At 44.6% G+C, this 20,451-nt stretch overlaps 1 protein-coding gene across 5 annotated transcripts in view; it reads left to right on the forward strand.

Moving 5' to 3' along the window:
* Positions 1-7,785: 7,785 nt before the first annotated feature.
* HABP4 (hyaluronan binding protein 4) overlaps positions 7,786-20,451 on the forward strand; it is a 152,067-nt gene continuing 139,401 nt past the window's right edge. For all 5 annotated transcript variants that reach the window (XR_004540575.1, XM_033957516.1, XM_033957721.1 and 2 more), the window contains exons 1-2: positions 7,786-8,216; positions 15,165-15,315. Coding sequence is in view for 4 of the 5 variants with exons in the window: in XM_033957516.1 (XP_033813407.1) it covers positions 7,937-8,216; positions 15,165-15,315 (431 nt within the window). In the remaining variant the exon portion in view is untranslated. The remainder of the gene's footprint in view (positions 8,217-15,164; positions 15,316-20,451) is intronic.

The raw sequence follows: 20,451 nt of genomic DNA on the forward strand, positions 1-20,451 counted from the left end.
CTTTTAACTTGTTTTCATGAGAGCAAGTTGTTTCAACTTGCATCCTGTGCTGTTTCATGTCTTGCAGAGGAAGGGTTCTCATGGTACTGTGATAAGGGAGGGTTCGAGCAGCGGTTAACATTCCAGCCATGAAAGCTGGGAGATAAGAAACACACCTGTTGGTTTACTGCAGAAACAGCAGTGTGTGAGATGTGGCGAGAAAAATTATATAAAAGGCAACTTTGTTCTTTGAATCCAGCTGCAGCCAAAGGGAGTCCCATGTACTGTACCGACCCATCGATCGACCAGGTTCCCGATTGTGAGGGCGGACATGGCAGACATGGTGTTGTTTTCAATATATATATATAATCTGTTTCTGTTTTATCTGGTGTTTATGCAATAAAATATCATATTCCTCTGATGCTTTCTTTGGATGTTACTATTGCGCACCCTCACAAGGAACTTACCGAAGATTCCTATGGGCCCTCCAAATTGGCCATCTTTTTCTTGGTAGTCCTCGCTTTATCTTTGCGGGGAATCCTCGCAGTCGTACAGGTAAGTAAAAAGTTCAAGGTTTACCAAATGTCAGAGTTAATGAGAGTAGACTATGTAAAGAGAAAGGCCAAGAGAAAGAGGTCTGGGAGCTCAAAGCAAACACATCTGCACCTTAGAACAGAATCACATGACCTCCCTCTTACTTGTTTTAAAGGTATTTCCAGGTATATAATGTGGGGAGATGCTCATTATTTCATAAGGCTTGTACGGTGAGACATAAATTTATTTATTTATTTCGATTTATATACCGTTCTCCCAGTAGCTCAGAACGGCCTAAAAGCAAACATTCACAGTGGTGTATATTTGGACAGTACAAAGATTATATAGTAGTTCAAGTATGGGGATTATACAGCAATTTAGGTACAGGTTAAGAATGGACTATAGAGCAATTTAAGTACAGGTTAAGAGAGGACTATACAGTAATTTAAGTAAAGGTTCAGGATGGAGGGGGGAGGGAAGTAGGACTGGGGAGTTTAAGGGGTAGATCGCAGTTGTGATTTTAGTTGAAGAGGAAGGTCTTTATCGCTTTCCGGTATCATGCAGTATCGGCTGAAGGATTCTCCGCCTGGTTTCTGGCATTAATGAAATCAATTTCACTTACTGATGACTTCTGAGGCGGGGGAGGCTTACTTACAATCCTTACCTCAAGGGGCTCGGAGTTTGATTTTAAATGACTTGGACTGTTATATATTGAACTGTTTGCTGAGAGCAGGTTTTTCCATGACTTACCACAGCTCAGGGGGGGTAGGGGAGGGTAAGTAAGGAGGGGTTGGGTTTATCATTTTGGGAGTGTTGTTTCTTATTCTGTCACAGTACGTAGAGGGGGGAGGGTTACTAAGAGTTGTTAACCTCCCAATAGGGGTGGGTACGAGTTAAGGATCTGATAATAATTTGTATTGTTCTTTGGTTGTCTGTGTGTTGGGTTGATAATACATACAGACTTAGAAACATGATGGCAGATAAAGGCCAAATGGTCCATCTAGTCTGCCCATCCGTAGTAACCATTATCTCTTTCTCTCTCCGAGAGATCCCACGTGCCTATCCCAGGCCTTTTGAATTCAAACACAGTCTCTGTCTCCACCACCTCTTCTGAGAGACTGTTCCATGTATCTACCACCCTTTCTGTAAAAAAGTATTTCCTTAGATTACTCCAGAGCCTATCACCTCTTAACTTCATACTATGCCCTGTCATTGCACAATTTCCTTTCAAATTAAAGAGACTTGACTCATGCACATTTACATTGCATAGGTATCTAAACATCTCTATCTTCACCTACATACAATATCCTCACCGGATCCAAGGACTTTAAGGCCCGAATTCTGTATAGGATGCCCGGGAGGGGCGTGCTATACAGAATTGGGCCTACACTAACCCCGATTCTGTAACCGGCTTCCATGTTACAGATGCTGGTTACAGAAATGGGTTAGAGTAGATGCGGCCGCTACACTTATTGCAGCAAGAGATCTCCCTGCCACAATAAGTATAGCGGCTGCGGCCGCCTGTCTGATCGCTGGCAGGAGGGTGTCCAACCCCTCCTGCCGGAGGACGCCCCCCCCCCTCCGGACCCCCCATGCTAACGCCCCCCCTGCGCTAACGCCCCATGATGACCCCCTAACCTCCCCCCCAACTAACCTCTAATTGTTGGCTGGCCATCCGGGTCTTGCTGCCGTCCTGCTGGCAGGCCCGCCTCATCCCGGCCCATCCCCACTAAGCCTAAGGCTTGATTGGCCCAGGCTCTAGGCGCCTGGGCCAATCAGGCTTTAGGCTTAGTGAGAAGGGTCGGGCCCGCCTCATTTTGATGAGGTGGGCTGGACGGCAGCAAGACCCATCCGGCCACCCAACAGAGGTTAGTTGGTGGGAGGTTGGGGGGATCATCGGGGGGGGTGTTAGCACGGGGGGGGGGCATTAGCATGACGGGGTCCGGAGGGGGGGCGTCCTCTGGCAGGAGGGGATAGGCACCCTCCTGCTGGCGATTTGAAGTGTCGGGGGCGGCGTTCCAGCAGGAGGGGTTGGGCATCCTCCTACCAGCAATTGGGAGTATCGGGGGGGGGGGGGGGTGGCGTTCCAGCAGGAAGGGTTAGGCAGCCTCCTGCCGGCGATTGGACAGGCGGCCGTGACCGCTATACTTATCGCAGCAGGGACAACCCTTGCCGCGATAAGTATAGTGGCCGCATCTACTTACAATGTAGGCCAGCATTTTGCTGGCCTACATTGTAAGCATCTCTTCCTCTACTAGGGAGATGCGTAGGGCCGCCTAGGTTCACCTAAGTCCCTTAGGCGAGTTTAGGCGGTCTTGCGGGCCTCCCTTGGCTCCCGGAGGCGCCTTCAATATAGGCAGCCTGCCTGGGGAGCATTTTTTAAAAAAACGTGCATCACGATTGGCTGATTAAACAGCTGTAGGACGCCTACAGCTGCCTAAAATCGGGGCGCACTTTGCAGAATCATGGCCTAAAGGCCCAGGCCTTGGACAGCTTGTTTGGGGGCAGTGTGAAGAAGTCAGTTTGTTTGTATTGGCACTGTTCTACTACATTTGATGACTACAGATTCTGGACTTTTGGAATATATGTGGCACTTAGTTTGTAGCCTGTGTTTACTGTTTTGATGTTTGTTGTATTGTGATTACCGGTTGTTATCAATAAAAATTGTTTGAACATAAAGGTATTTCCATGTAACTGTGCTGACTAAATCTCACTATATAGCTACAGCTTACTGTACAGTTTTGTTCTTAGTTTTGGTACTGAAAGCAAGGACTCCTATGATTGGGCATCTTACCTGCTGTGGGGAGTGTCGGTTGGGCGGGAGAGATTGGGCTTCTCTTCCACTGGAGGGGTGGGATGTCAGTTGGGCGGAAGAGATTGGATATCTCACCCGCTCTGTGTGTGTGTGTGTTTGTGTGGGTGGGGGTGGGGGTGTCGGTTAGGCTAGAGAGACTGAGCATCTCTCCCACTTTTGGGGGGTGTTGGTTGTTTCCCCCTTGCCTTTTAAAATCCCCATTTCATATCTTCTCTTCCATTCCCTTGTCCAGCATGTCGGGGGGAGGGGGGGGTGTCGGTTGGCAGCAGGAGAGATAGCATCTGTCCCGCTGCCAAAGGGGGCTATAATGCACAGTAAACACACACCAAAAGATGCACTTTTAACAGTGCTGTCACTGTACCGGCACCTCTGAACCAGTAGCTAATTTTTGTCACCAAAACCTGACGCTGCTCTTAGAAAACAGCTTGGCGAATTTTAAGAATTCATCGGAGTGCTCATTTCATTGTTGAAGAGCCCATTTGCATGGCCGTGTCGAAGACTGCTAGAAAACTCACTAAAGACAGATAATCCGTTTTGATAATCTGCCACTAAAATTCATGCAGGCTAAACTGTCGGAAAACCAGTTTAGCCACTGCATTAAGGGCTAGATTCACTAAAGATAGCGACTCAATCACTGTTGGCCAATTCTCTGGCTGATTTTCAAATAGTGATTGCCCAATTTTAAAAAAATGTAAAAAGCCGGCAGAAGCTCTGACAGCAGTGACAAGAGGTGCAGTCGGTTGGGGGGCATGCCTCCGATCACCCCCATTTGCATGTAGATGGTTGGGGAATTGGTCGGCCTGCCTCCAATCTCACACGGATCAGACACAGATCGGAGGGTTAGTGAATCTAGCCCATAGTGCCTACCTGTTTGCTTTTCTGTCTTTGAAGGGCTGTATCTACAAGAGATTCCTTGATAGATCATTATCATTCCAAGCAGGCAAATGGAATAAATGTTTAACCAACTTTACTTCAAATGCACCTTCCTATCAAACTTTCAGGAAGTCAATTAAAACCTATCTCTTTGATCAATTTCTCTAATTCCTTTCCTATCTTGTATCTTTGAAATGCTTCCAGATAAATTTTGACTAATCTTGACATGCTAATGTAATTTGAAAGTCTTTTTTTGTAACATCGCTGTCTGTATACCAGGGGTGTCCAACTTGCGGCCCTGTGAAGTATTTTGTGCGGCCCCAGTCGAGAGCAATGCAGTGTTTTCCTCTGCTGCCCCCGGGTGTTTACCGTCTTGCCGGCTCCCTCCTCTGTCTTGCTGCAGCGTTTGCGTGGCCCCAGAAACATTTTTTTTTGTCAATGTGGCCCAGGGAAGCCAAAAGGTTGGACACCCCTGGTATACAGTCTCTTCCTCTGTAAACCGCTCTGAACTGCTTGTGATATTGTGGTATACAAAAATAAAGTTGTTGTTATTATTATTATTAAAATGATGCAAAGCATATAACTACAAAGGTGGTAAAAAGACAGTAAAGAAGAAATTGCTTATCTTTAAATATTTTTCATTTGACTCCTGGGAAGGTAGTGCAATTCTGAATCATCATGATGTCTTCCACTAGCTGGCAATCAAAAACCAAGTCCCGTGCATGACAGACAAGAGTCAAAAAATCAGCCAATCTGAAAATAAAAAAATTAACAGTCATGCATAATCCACAGTCAGTCTTCATCATAAAATCGATCCCAAGTGCAAACTTCCTCGACACAGATCATGTTTCAATATATCTTCTTCAAGAGGAAGAAACAAATGCTGGGAATGAGAAACAAGTATTCAGCACAAAAAAAGTTCCAAAAACACATTCAGAAAAAAATATCTAAAAAATAATAGTAAATAGTTTCTTAGCATCCTTACCGGGTTAGAGCATAAGAACCGCGTACAAACATTCTTAGTGATATGATAACCACTAGGCAGGAATACAATGCTTGCTACCAGCATACTCGATTTAAATAGCGTCAGCAGTGACGTGTTCTGCACAGCTGAAATTAAAATGTAAGGTCTGGCCTTAAGGAACATTTTCTTCCCTATGAAGGAACTTTGAAAATGATACTGAAGATGGGTGGGTTTACACTTTAAACTAAACTAACCCCCTCTTTTACAAAACTGAGATAGCAGTTTCTAGCACGGGGAGCCGCGCTGAATGGCCTGCGCTGCTCCCGACGCTCACAGGAACTCAATGAGCATCAGGAGCAGCGTGGGCCATTCAGCGCGGCTCCCTGCACTAGAAACTGCTATTGCAGTTTCGTAAAAGGAGGCCTAAAACTTAATTTATAGACCGGGTCTTCAATCAAAAGGTGCTCGATGTAGTAATGTTCTAATACAAGGCAAGCTCAGCACACTGACTTTTCACCCTGGTGTATGAATACTGAATCATTCCTCATTCCCCCCTCCCTTCTTGACACAAGACCCCTGTCACATATTAACCATTATCTTAATTGAGCAGGCCTTATTAGGAAAGGCTATCAGCTGACAGGCCTTGAGGATGTTCAAAGACTCAGGTTCTGTCCACGTGTTAATCAGGCCCTTGTCTAAGTGCTGAGTTGGAGGGTGATCACGAGGTAAAAGCACAAGGTAAAGGGAGGGTGATCATGAGGTAAAAGCACGTACCTTTCTTTGTATCCACCAATGTAAAAGCATGTACCTTTGTACCCACCAATCATGAAATGTGTAAACAAGGGAGTTACTATGATGTCATTAGCTTAGAAGCATAATAAAAAGGGAATCGGAGCTAGCCCCTGGCAGCGCCTCCATCCCGACTCTAAGACTGTGTGTGTGTGTTTCCTGTGTGTCATCCCTACAGCTCGACTCGGTTTACAATAATATAAATATAGTACATAAATATAGAAAAAGAATGTAATCTAGAATGGCTTAGTTTCCAAAGTGTTTAATAAACAATAAATTTTTCAGTGCTTTCCAAAATAGAACGAAGGGGCCTAGACTTCTAAGGGAAAGTGGTAACTCATTCCAGAGCTCAGTTAGTCTGAAAATGAAAGAGTGTCTGAATCTCTTGAAAGATCTGTTTTTACCCCTAAGGGAAGGAAATGTAAGTTTTAATTTATTTGAACTCCTAGGGAGATGAGATCTGTGTACATTCCAATCTAAAGGAACCAAAGTACTGTAATAAAGATGCCAAAGAGAATTTTAAATGCAATACAAAACAAATGGCCAATCAAGGACTTTTTTAGGCTCCTTTCTAAGGAAGTCCCTGATTGGCTCAGATGCCACAGGCCCCTCCCAAGGGAGGAGCATGAGGCGTCTGAGCCAATCAGGGCCTTAGGCCCAGTGGCTAGCAGGTTGGGCTAAGGAGCAGGAGGTGTTTGCAGTTCCTCCTGCTCCCAACAGAAGGTATGAACACTGGAGACGGAGCACTGTGGTGGTAGGAGGGAGTAGATTTGCCTCCTGCCATTTTGGGGGAATTCGGGGGGAGGGGGGAAACTGTGGCTCAGGGGGTCATTGGGGGAGGGCCGTTGTGAGAGGTGGGGGATTTTTTTTTTAAATAGGGCTGATATTTTGCATGTGTAATATATGTAAAATATCTGTGCTATGGAAAAAAAAAATGAAAAAACCCCCAAACAGGCAGACCTGTCGGTAACACAGTTACAGTTCTACAGTTTTAGGATAGATTGAAGGGGATGTAAGGGGGAGGAATGTTGGCATAGTGATTGAGGGAGAGATGTGGCATGGTGTTGGAGAGGGGTGATAGAAGGAGAAATGTGTATGGGGCTGGTGGACCGTGGTGAAAAATGTACTGGGGAATGAGAGAGGAAGAAAAGTTGGACTCATGGAGGGACAGAGAGAGAGATGGTTGGGGAATGGAACAGGTCTGGAGGAGAGGAAGCATGCAGGAGGCAGAAAGAAATATTGGATGCAACCAGAGACTCATGAAATCACCAGACAATGAAGATAGGAAAAATGATTTTATTTTCAATTTAATGATCAAAATGTGTCAGTTTTGAGATTTTATATCTGCTGTCTATATTTTGCACTATATTAGTCTATTTTTCTATAGTTGTTGCTGAGGTGACATTGCATATTTTAAAGTCATTTGCCTTGATCTTTTTGAACCCCCCTGAATATATATGATAATTAACATTTTTTTCTGCATACAGTGTGCTTTGTGTTTTTATAATTTCGTGGTTACCATTATGTATTAATAAGATTATATTGTGTATACTGTATATGAAAAATGGATGGAAGAAATTGCATTACAATTAGTACTATTATTATGGGGGTGGGGTCTAGGGCGGAGCTTGGGCGGGAGTACTTGGTCGATAAAGTTAGGTTTAGGGTAGTTGGGTTGAAAAGCACTGATTTAGAACACACAGCACGTGCAGTAAACGCAGCGCGACGCAAGAGCCACAACGATTGGACTGCGGCTCTCCACTAGGAGCAGAGTGGGAGGAGCCGCGTAAATTGATTGACAGGAAACCGGCTGGTGAGGCTGGAGATCGGGGCGTGTCTTGGGACGCGGGGTGCAGTTGGTTATCCGTTGTTTCATGCTCTAGTCTGTGGTCGTTAGAGTTCTGTCTTTATCCCGCGCTTGTAGTTTGTTGTATAGGCTGGGGGGAAAAAGGTGATAACAAGCTGGATTAGCCGCTAGCGGCATGAAGGGTGCGCTGAGCAGCCCTGTGTCTGCTGCTATGCAGGCAGGCTTTGGATGCGCCGTGGCTAACCGTTTCCAGCAATTGCTGGATGACGAGTCGGACCCTTACGATGTGCTGCGGGAGGCAGAGGAGGAGAAGCGGCGCCGCCGGCGACAGGAAGTGGCGGCTAACGCCAAGCGTGACGGAGCTGGGCATAAGCCTGGCAAGAGGGAATCGCAGAAAGAGAGGAAGGTGCCGGTCCCGGAGACCCAGCAACCGCCTGCACAGGCACCGCCGCCGGGTATGGGTCAGGACAGACGCACACTCTCCCCCTCCTTTCCCACAAAATCCACCAGTGCTGTTAATGATGATACAGTCATGTTTTCAATGAACACATAATTTTGACTGCTCTTAATTTGTTGCACTCCTGCATTTGTATAGCTCAAATTGAAAGGGTCTGGTCTTGTTTTTGATACTGTTCACACAAAAGTCCTAGCTGAAGGACTCTCCACTGTTTGCATGAGCGGTCGGTGATATTACTATGGTTGAGCAATTCTAGCTTGATTCTCTTCCTTTCCTGTTCTTAAAAGCAAGCTACGGATCTTTTTACGAATACAGTATAAAGACGGTAATGTGTTTTTGTTTTGGTTTTTTTTAAATCCTTGAGGGAGGTTTTTTTGTGTTTTAAGTGACCTCTTTCTGGAGTACTAAGTCAAGCACCAGTGCCTTAAGAATCTGGGACTAGAGTTTGGAGAACATGTAGCTTATAAACATATAGAAACTTTGGGTATGAAAATGAGCTATGAATACCTTTTGCCTGCATATTTCTTAGTAACCTAGGTGTCCTGTTTCATATTTTTATTTTTGATACATCCAAAATTGGAAAAAGACCCCCCCCCCAAAAAAAAATAGAAAAAATAAATCTGCCTTCCCCCCCCAAAAAAAAAGTATCAAAAAAGCACCAATACAGTCCATATTATAGGGAAAGATATTAAGACAAAAACAGTCCACAGTAACATTCTAGGTGCATCTTCAGTTGTGCACTCCTTCCCCTGGTGTAACCTAAGGCATCACCTTACACAGTGTCCTATTCCATTCTCATTGTCTCCTTTACTAAGCCAAATAGTGCAGCTCTGTGTGGTATGTGCACCAAAACCCATAGAGATTGAATGGGCTTTGGTGCATTTGTCACACGCACTCGCTACCACAGCTTGATGAGAGGCCCCTAGTTACTGGTTCCCCCCATGCCTTTTTAAATCCCTGTTTCTCTTCCCCTCCCACGTCCAGCATTTCTCCCCTATGCCCTACCTGTTACCTGCACCTGCATGGAGCTTTTAAACAGAGGCCTTGCACTCAGTGCTGCCATGTCCCACTTTCTTCCTCCCCCTCCCAAATCGTTAAAAGCTTCCTGTCAGCGTTGCCTTCTTGTAAATTAGGCCTGGGAACAGGTAAGATGGCAGTGGAAGAGCAGAGTGGGAAACATGTCAATAAATGCTCATGCACTAATTTTTTTTACATGGATGCATGCTAATGGCAACATTAGTGCATGCAATATAAATAAATATGTCCACTATGCAGTATTATGTACTTTAAGGACCATCAGAAGCAATATTCTCAAGGTGATCTTAATGAGAATATTGGTACACCATAGCTTGTCATTAGTCCAATATTTTGCAATATTCTAGGAACTCTTTATAGATATCTATTTAATTGATTTTCTCACAAAAATTTCAATAAGGAGAAGAATAAAAATTTGCACATCAGGGGAGTATAATTTGCCCTGATGCGAACTCAGATAAATGCAAATTTTGATTCTTCTCCTTATTGAAATTTTTGTGAGAAAATCAATTAAGTAGATATCTATAAAGAGTTCCTAGAATATTGCAAAATATCGGACTAATGACAAGCTATGGTGTACCAATATTCTCATTAAGATCACCTTGAGAATATTGCCTCTGATGGTCCTTAAAGTACATAATACTGCTTAGTGGACATATTGCTTGAATTTCATTCTATACTGTGTATCCACAAGTATATTTGAAAGAGTGCATTTTTTTTTTTCAACACTAGTGCATGGCCATGAATTGAAAAAATGGGAAATCAACACTTACTGCTGTGGTGAAAATGACCGTAGTGCATGGAAAAACCCATGTAAGGGCATGCTAAGGATACTTTATACTTTAGTAAAAGGATCCCTAAGAGTCTAGTCCTTGTAGTGGTATTATCTTGGGAAGTTTCAAGGGATTTTTAGTGAGATTATACTCGCACTCATTTATGAATCCTTTTGCTAAACTGCAATAAATGCTATTATATGCTTACCACACACTAAAAAAGCTTATTGTTGGACATGTGCTGGTGTCCTGTGGTAACATACGGTAGTAACATAATGTAGTAAATGACGCTACATAAAGACTTGAACAGTCCATCCATTCTGCCCATATGTTATACCCATTAAAAAATACATGATCCTTGTCTCTTTGATATTTCTGGGCCGTAGATTTTAAAGTCTAGTATTGTCCTAGGTTCCAAATGCTGACGTTGCCATCCAAGCTCATTCCAGCCTATCCAATCATTCCATTGTATGCAGGATATCTACCGTAAAGTCTGGCCAGTAACATCCTCATGTTTCATATTAGTGGAGTTCCCATTGATGCCCACTCCAACCCATCTTACGCTGAGTCACCATATATGGGACACAGACCGTGCAGGTCTGTCCAATACCAGCCTTAGTTCTTTAATTTATATTTTTCATTTTCTAATTAGAGATCCTCTATTTTTATTCCACACTTTTTAAAATTCCATCACCGTTTTCCTCTCCACCACTTCTCTCGGGAGGGCATTCCAGGCATCTACCCCCCTCTCCGTGATAGTAACATAGTAAATGATGGCAGATAAAGTCCTGAATGGTGGTAAGTTTGTCAATTTGCATGTGCACATAACATACTAAAAAAAATGTTATTTTTTGGGAAGGAGGCTTGTTTGGGGATGGAGAGTTGGTGTGACAGCATTAATCAACGACATGTGAAGCACTGCCATGTGCTAATTAATTAGCATGGGCTAGCATGGAAGCCTTTATTGCCTACAACATAGATGGCGGTAGGGGCTCACATGATAAGGATTTTTTTTATGGCTACACACTAGTGGCAAAATTAGTGTGTTGCCATTTGGAAAATGGGAAAATCAGCCATTTTCTGGCTGTGGCAAAAGTGGCCTTAGTGCATGGGGAAGACCTGCATTAAGGCATGGCTTTGGTAAAAGGGCCCCTTAGGGCTCCCTCTTGCCCATTTTGCTTAATGATATTATTTGATAGGTAACAATTGAGGAAAATAATTTTTTTAACATTAGGTAGCCAGTCCATTTTCTTTTTTTTTAATGAATGGATATGTCTCTTCACATATAAACATTTCAGCAAATGTTACCAGCTCTGTATGCTGAAGTATTATGTATAAAATAAAATAGAAATCCCAACAAAATAATTTGGGGCTCCGTAATTGCTCCAACACCCATATGGATTTAATGGGTGTCTGCGTGTTTGCTGTGCGGCAGCTGCTACTGCGGCTTTGTAAAAGATGGGGTTGATTAGATGTAAAGAATAACAATGACATAAATACATATAAGATTTTAAATGCATTTTTAAGAATGTGAGATTACATGTATAAAATTTACATGGGTTTAGTTTTGTTCATTCATACCATGACAAGAATGAACCTAACCTCCAAGTGAAGGGTACCTCAGATATTGTCTTTTTTATTATTATTTTTTATTGATTTCAACATATAACAATCCTCTTGCTACAGAAAATCAGAGAGATAAGTAATCAAGAATAGAAATAATATAAACATTGCATAATACATGAAGAATAATAAAACATAAAGCAATAAGTAAAAATAATTTTTAAATTATGCAGTATCATCCAGTAATTATATATACTCTTCCTTAGACCACTAAAGCCACTCCCAAAAAGACAAGATAATAATAGACATAAGGAGATCTCATAACAATGTTAATCAACTATAGATAAAAGGCTTAACATGATTAATCCCAGCATAATCTATCTAGCTGCTCTTTATTAATTAGTCAAATTTTTTGAGTCCAGAAAACTGCGAAGCTGTTCCGGTATAAAATATATATATTTGTTTATCACACATTTACAAGGATAACTCAACAAGAAGGTTGCTCCCATTTTTGTTGTCTCTTCTCTCATGCTCAGGAATAATTTCCTCCGCTCTTGAGTGGATTTAGTAACATCAGGGAAAATCCAAATTTTTTCTCCCAAAAACAAATTTTGCGAAAAATGGAAATGGAAGTTTTCATTATCATGTTTAAATCCTGCTCAAACACATACCAGTTAAGTTATGTAAATCTAATTCCTAAGGGTGGGAATTTTATAATTTCTGTGGTAATATATTTTCCTCAGCAACAGCAGCAGATGAATCCAGAGACTAGTGGGATAGCACACATCTACCAGCAGGTGGAGATAGAGAAATGATTAACAGGTGGTCCTATTGGCTGGCACTCTCCCTGTATCTTCTGTATTCTCTATCTCCCAGCAGGTGATGGTCGCTTTTCCACTAGCTCCTGAATTCTGGCTGAAATATTTGTTTATCTTCTGTTGAGATTTTTCTCTTCAGGTAGATGGGGGTGTTTGGCTGTGCGGTGCCAACTTTGGGAGGTACACCTGGGCCCCCCCAGGTCCCTACTCCACCCTCCTCTCCATTGGATTGAGGTTACTTCTGGTTCTTTATTTTTTCTTCTTGCACTGAATTAAAAAAAAAAAAAAAGATTGGGACCAGAGTGCTGCAGCTGGATGGTACTTTCCTGTCCTTCCAGTCTGCAACTGCCAGCCTTAACAATAGGTGAACTCGGGTGAGAGAAAATTTCTTTTTACAGTTTTCTTTCTGCTTCCTGGTTTAGTTTGCTGGTTTGGTTGCTGGGGGTGTTAGTGCATGCGGTTTTGTTTTGTTGGCTGCCGGCTCTGGGTTGCTCAGCGGTTAGTTTTCTGTGCAAAGAAATGGCGGCAGAGGTGGTTAAACAATGTTCCCACTATGGGAAAAGGCGTACACCATCAGGCCTCTGTTCGGTGGGTTGCGCAGATGCAGTGGGTGAAGAAATCCAGATCGCGCCGGAGGGTTCGGCTGTTTTCCATGCGGTTGAAGTCGGGCCTACTTCTCCTGCACTCGCGGCTGCTTCCGTTCTGCTTCAGTGCATGTTGGTGGCTGGGCAAGCAGTCAGCTGTTTTTCTTCATCTGCTTCCGTTGCGGGGCAGGTTTTTGGACAGGAGCAGGTTCTTTCGATGCAGGCTCCTGCAAATTCGGTGGCTTTTTCCCAGAGTTTGTAATGTTAATGCATAAGACCTTTTTGATGCAGAGTTCTCAGTCTGCACAGCAACGGGCAGGGGATGTGACCCAGGTTCCTGTGCTTCATGCCAATAGACCTCCTCTGGAGTCTCAGGCGGCCAAAAGGCGCAGGGTGGCACCTATGGACGGAGGGGACCCTCTATCTGACTCCACCCTATCTCTTGCTCTTCCGGATTCTCTGGAGGACAGTGAGATAGCAGACTTGGAGTTTGAGGATGCACTCGCTAGGGAGTTGGATGATCCTATGGTGCTCCTTCTTTTTCATAAGGAGGAGTTACCATCGTTTATTTCCAAGGCGCTACAGGGCCTTAATATCTCTCAGCCTGATCCACATGCATAGGGGTCCGCTAATCCTCAAATAGCGGGCACGTGGAAACCGGCTAAAACAGGGGTGTCCAACCTGCGGCCCAAGGGCCGCATGCGGCCCTGTGAAGTATTAAGTGCGGCCCCAGTCGAGGGCAATGCAGTGTTTTCCTCTGCTGCCCCCGGGTGTTTACCGTCTTGCTGGCTCCCTCCTCTGTCTTGCTGCAGCATTTGCATGGCCCCAGAAACTTTTTTTTGGTCAATGCGGCCCAGGGAAGCCAAAAGGTTGGACACCCCTGGGCTAAAACTTTTCCGGTTCATGAAGCGATGCAAGAGCTTATTTTGGCTCAATGGAACACGCCAGAGGCTGGTCTCCGTGTCGCGAAGGCTATGCGCCAGTTGTATCCGGTTGCTCAGGACGAGCTGGACAAATTTAAGAACCCCATGGTGGATGCTTTGGTGCAAGCGGTTACCAAGAAGACTACCTTGCCGGTTGAGGGGGGGGTATAGCACTCAAAGACATTCAGGATAGGAAGATTGAGTTTTCACTTAAGCTGTCTTTTGAAATAGCAGTGGTTACCTTGCAGGCGGCTGTGTGCAGTTCATATGCGGCATAGGCTTGTCTGCAATGGGCTCAACGTATGGCAGATATCATGATGGAGAAAGGGATTCCTGCCCCCCCCCCCCCCGACTTTCCAGATATGGAGATGGGGCTCACATATTTGGCGGATGCCCTCTATGATGATATTGGCGCTTCAGCGAAGCAAATGTCTCTCTTGATTGTTTTGCGCAGATTGTTGTGGCTCTGGCACTGGGCGGCAGATGCGGCTTGTGATGACACGGCGGGAGCGCAGTCGCTGCCCCAGCTCCTGCCGAGCCCCTGTCCCTGGGCAAGACCCTGGAGGAATACCATAATTGTGATATTGTTTTCAGCTTCTAATGGAATGCGGTGATATGTGATTGTTAGCTGAGGATTTGTTGTTTTTTTGTAATAATATGTCCCTTATTGGATGAGAATTATAGCATAGCTTGCAATCAAAACAACAAATGGGCAGGAGACCCTGGCAAGCAAGTTATCAGAAGACAAACAGAAATCAGAGCCTGGGACCAACATAATTTGAATAATGACCAGACAACAAAAGGTAGCATAGCTTGCAATTGAATGAACAATTCACCTTTAAATTTAGCTGATCCCGTCTTAAAAACCGCTAGATGACAACTATCCTGGCATCAGTATCCCGGCACATATCGTCCATATGTGAAATTCTGTGCCCTGTTGTCCTAGGAAAACACCTGCTGGAGGTTAGTAACTTCACGTTTCCTCTAATAGGAAAAACCAAGCACTGCTCCTGTTTTCCTTCTTCAAATTTTGTTCTAGCAACTCCCAAACTCTCTTCCCCATTTTCACAATTAAACCCCCCTGACTGAGTACCTTAGTACTAGGGAATCCTTTTTTTGAAGGATAAAATCCAATTTCCATGGTAGAACTAATTTTTTTTTATTTTTTTTTTGTGGCAAAAAAATCTGTGTTGGGAGTTCAGCTTTTTCCTTTTGAATTCTCTGAGCATTTTTTCTCCTTTTCTTTATAGGTCAAAAACGGCCTCCTAAAAGAGTGGACCGTGGAGGAGAAAATGAAAACTGGGGTGCAGAAGTTAAACTTGATAGAGCTGAAAGGAGGACTGCATTCAGGGAGTTCCGCTCCAATGATTTGGAAAGACCAGTGGAATTTTCAATAGAGAAGTATGAATGTCATTTTATTAATGTACCAATTTGTTTTTCTCATTGAAGTGTCTTGTTTAGAACTCTCCAACTTTTTTTTAAATGAAATTTTCAAAAATTATTTAACAAGCCAGACAGTCGCAATAATAAAACAGGTCATAAAAGAGAGAAGAAATTAATAAACAATCATAAATTGGGAGTTCCTTGTCATCAGCAGCATCCAGAAACTGATAAGTTTTATGTTCATCTGCCAGGTGGAGAGAGAGAACAATTAAACTTATCTTATAGGATGGTGCTACTTCTGCTATCTCTATCTCCAGCAAGAGCTAGATGGGCTCCCAACAACTTTTGATTTCACCTGCATTAGTTGGCTTTTGTTTCCAATTTTTGGTTCAGTTGAGCCTGGAGGTGGGGGATTAGGTTATAGCTGGTACCTTAATGGTCCCTTGAAATGTGCCTTTGCCATATCGTGACTTTATCCCATAGCAGATGCTTTTAACAAGTTTTTGCTTCCCCAAATGTAGATTCATCAGTGGCACAGGTCACCAAGCGCACTTATCTCCCTAGTGACGGGGGTGGTCCTGAAGGATGTCCAGGACCGGCGTGTGGATTTCATCCTTAAGCGACTATTTGATTTGGCGTTCGTAGGCATAAAGGCACTGTCGGCCTCTTCCTTCGTGAATAGGGCATGCCATTCCAAGCTTCACCATGATGCTGCCACTTTAGTGCTTCATGACCTGGATTTCCTGGTCTCGGGTATGGATTAAATGGCTGATGCCCTGTAAGACATCTTGAAAGTCTTCTCTAAGCTTTCTGCCTATTCTGTTTCGGCTTGTGGGATGCTCTGGATCCAGCAGTGGTCTGGGGATTTGATCCCTAAAGTGATTTTGAACCGATTGGCCTTTTAAGGGATAGTTTCTTTTTAGCCAAGGTCTGGATGTCCTCATGGCCTATGAATAGATTACTCTCTTCCAGGGATTCGGGACGCTCTTATTTTTGCCCTTTCAGGGGTTCTCATCCGTACTCAGGATCCCCTGCTGGCCAGCAGTCCTCCTCATCTAGCAAACAGCGGTTTGATGGTTCTCAGTACCAGCCATCCATGAAGAGTCTCCGGCGGTGCCTGCAAAGAAGCAATTCTGATACCAGGCTGGTACCTCCCCCTCCCGCTTATCAGGGGGTGATTGTCAGCCTTTTTGGCTGAAAGGCAGGCCATTGCCTCCAACCTTTGGGTTTTGGAGGTTCTCTGGGATGTCTACAAACTGGAGTTTTTGTCCTCTTGACCAAATATTTTCTAGATTTACTAGTGGGCCGCCCGTCTCTTTGAGGAGTGGTGTGCTGAGCATGGAGTGGTTTCTTTTCGTGCTTCTTTGCCCAACATCTTGGAGTTCTTGCAGGATGGCCTGGACAGGGGCCTAGCCTAGTCCTCTCTCCGGGTTCAGCTTGTGGCCTTGTCTGCCTTTTGTGGGCTGCTGCAGGGGCGGCGCTTGACCTCTCTGCCAGACGTGGTTTGCTTTTTGAAGGCAGCCAAATTGCTTTGGCCTCCAGTGCGGCCTTCATTTCCTTCTTGGGATCTCAATCTGGTCCTGTCTGTGCTTGTGCGCCCTCCTTTTGAGCCCTTAGGTTCATGCTCCTTGAAGGACCTTTTTGGTGGCTATTACTTCTGTGAGACGCGTTTCTGAGCCGCAAGCTTTCTTTTGTAGGCCTCCCTTCCTGGAGTTTTCTTGGGAGCGTGTGTTGTTGCGGCCTGTTCCTTCTTTTCTGCCAAAGGTGTTTTGCCTTTTCATGTCAGTGAGTCCGTAGTCCTCCCGGTGTTGGGATGTCAGGAGGGCTCTTGGAGTAGAAGCAGTTACGCAAGTTGGATGTCTGTCGGGTCCTTCGCTCTTATGTTCAGTGGACCCAGGAGTTCTGGAAGTCGGAACATCTCTTTGTCCTTTTACCGGGTCCTCGTAAGCGGGATAATGCTTCTAAGGCTACCATTGTACGCTGGATCAACGAGACTATCGCTTCCATATACCTGCTTCAGAAGAAGCGTGTTCTTGACTTTCTCAACGCACATTTCACTCGATCAGGCAGCTTCTTGGGCTGAGTCGTCTCTTGTGCCTTCAGTGGATATCTGTAAAGCTGAGATTTGGTCTTCTCGGCATTCCTTTGTGCGACACTACCATGTGGACATTCAGGCGTGTCAGGACGCTGTGTTCGGTGCGTGTTCTGGTGTCGGCCCTTCGGGGGTTCCACCCATGATGGGTACTGCTTTGGTATGTCCCATCAGTGAAGTCTACCGGTCTGGAGAGCTTGACAAAGAAGGAGAAATTAGGTTCTTACCTGTTAATTTTCTTTCTTTTAGACTCTCCAGACCGGTATAGGACCCTATACTATATGTTGTCGTTTGTTCTTGCGAGATTTTTCATGTGAAGATTTTGCTTTTTCTGCAGGTTCTAGTATTTTTCTAGGGCTGAGGAGATCTAAGAACAGCGGCTGTGGCTCGGCTGGCGTAGCTGGCTAGCTGTGGGGACATTTCACTGCACGGGTCTGTTCTCTGCATTTTCCAACACCATTCCTGTATATTAGTTGTTGCTCATGTTGGAGTGTTGTTCTTGTTTCTTCTTAGTTTTTTTTTTCTTAGTTCTGCTTGGCTATTCGGCAGACTGAAAGGGTCAGCTATTAAGTATTATAACCAAGAGTTTGGTCTCAGTCTCCACCTGCTGGTCATGATGAGCTGTTACCCATCAGTGAAGTCTATACTGATCTAGAGAGTCTAAAAGAAAGAAAATTAGCAGGTAAGAACCAAATTTTTCTTTTCCTAACATTACTCTTGAGTCTACCACCCCTCAACCTCAAATTATGCTCTCTGGTTTTACCATTTTCCTTTCTCTGAAATAGATTTTGTTCTACGTTAATACCTTTCAAGTATTTGAATGTCTGAATCATATCTCCTCTGTCCCGCCTTTCCTCTAGGGCAGGGGTGTCAAACTCAATCACATAAGGGGCCGAAATCTAAAACATAGGTTAAGTTGCAGGCCAAATTTTTATTAAGATACTTAGGAGTCCTTTTATTAAGGTACGCTAACCGATTTAGTGCGCATTAAATGCGCACCTTAATAAAAGGACCCCTTAGTCTTAGTAGAAGTATAGGGTTACAACCTCTCCAACCCCACCCTGGCTCTGTGATGTAAACAAAATAAATAAAAAAGACTTTTCCTCTCTCTGTTATGTCCTTGCTCATGCTTGTTGTCTAACACCAGCTCTGGCAGGATACACATTGTATATATTGTAATCACAAAACAGCAAATAAAATTATTTTTTCTACCTTTTGTTGTTTGTTAACTTGCTCACCAGGGTCTCCTGCCCAATTGATGTTTTCTTGTTTCTCCATGCTCACCATCCATGTTCAATCTCTGTACCTTCCCTTCTACTGCCATATCTAACATTTCTTTCCCCATTGTCTCTCTTTCTCTCCCTGCTTTGTACCCTTGGCCAAACCTCTTTATTCTCCTCCATACAGCATCTCTTCCTTCCTCCCCTCCATTGTCATGTGCAGCATTTCTTTCTCCCCATGCATCTCTCCCTGCCTTCCACCCTATGTCCATCATTTCTCTCTCTTCTCCATGCATGCCTCTCTCCCTTCTACCAAATGCAAGATTTCTCCCTCACCCCTTTCTATTTCTTTGATGCATCTCTCCTCCTCCACCTCATGTTCAATAATTCTTCCTTTCTCCTCAACCCCCAGAGTGCAGTAGCTTTCCATCCTTCCCATTCCCCTGTGCTGCAGCCTTCCAGCCCTCCCTCCCATCCCCCTGTGCAGCAGCCTTCCAGCCCTCTTATCCCCCTGTGCAGCACTTCCTGATTGATGAAACCTTTCCCCCCCCCCCAATGAGACATCAACTTTCAGGCCTCCTACAACAGCAGCAGCATGAACAGCCTAACCACCAGTGCTCCCTCTTTCCGCGTCATCAGTAACGCAGCAGAAGAAAATCCTCAGCGGAGCAGGCCAGGAGAAGTCTGTTCAGACTGCTGACTCTGCCTGCCAGGCATAGCCGTTGCTGCTGCTGCCGCTGGAGGTATTGATGAACAGTCCCTGCCGGTACTGGAATCTAAGGACGCAGTGAGAGATGTAAGAACGAGTCACATGCTAACTGCATCTCTGGAAGTATAGCTGCAGGGGGCGCTCTTCCTGAGCACGGATCCTCCATTTCCCCCTCCCCTTAGTTCTTGCCCTCTTGTGCGCTTCTCCTTGCTGTCTCATGGCTGGTCCTTTCCTATGTCTGACCTGGTAGCTGGTGGTTGCTTCCCTCTGTCGCTGCTGAGCAGAGAGCAAGCAGGAGGGTATTCTCTTGTGGGCCAAATTAGGGAATTCACTCGCAGGCCAAATTTAATTATCCCATGGGCCAAATTTGGCCCGCGGGCCAGAGTTTGATATGTCTGCTCTAGGGTATACATATTCAGGGCTTCCAGTCTCTCCTCGTACGTCTTCTGGCACAAACCTCCTACCACTTTTAACGCCTTCCTCTGGACCACTTCAAGTCTTTTTATGTCCTTTGCCAGATACAGTCTCCAAAATTGAACACAATACTCCAGTGGGGCTTCACTATCGACCTATATGTGGCATCAACACCTTCTTTCTTCTACTGATCACTCCTCTCTCTATACAGCCTAGCATCCTTCTGGCAACAGCCACCCCCTTGTCACACTGTTTCTTTGCCTTTAGATCTTCAGACACTATCATGCCAAGTTCCTCTCCCTATCCATGCATATCAGCCTCTCACCTCCCAGCACATACGGCTCCTTCTGATTTCTAAACCCCAAAGGCATTACTCTGCACTTCTTTGCATTGAATTTTAGTTGCTAGATATTAGACCATTCCTCTAATTTTTGCAGATCCTTTTTCATGTTTTCTACTCCCTCCTCGGTGTCTACTCTGTTACGAATACAAATCTTGGTATCATTCGCAAAAAGGCAAACTTTTCCTTCTAACCCTTCGGCAATGTCACTCACAAACATATTGAACAAGATTGGCCCCAGCACCGATCCCTGAGGGACTCCACAACTCACCTTTCCCTCCTCCGAGCGAATTCCATTAAACACCACCCTCTGGAATCTGTCCGTCAACCAGTTTCTAATCCAGTTCACCACTTTGGGTCCTAACTTCAGCCCATCAAG

Source organism: Geotrypetes seraphini, chromosome 1 (genome assembly GCF_902459505.1).
Source record: "Geotrypetes seraphini chromosome 1, aGeoSer1.1, whole genome shotgun sequence".
Taxonomy (NCBI): domain Eukaryota; kingdom Metazoa; phylum Chordata; class Amphibia; order Gymnophiona; family Dermophiidae; genus Geotrypetes; species Geotrypetes seraphini.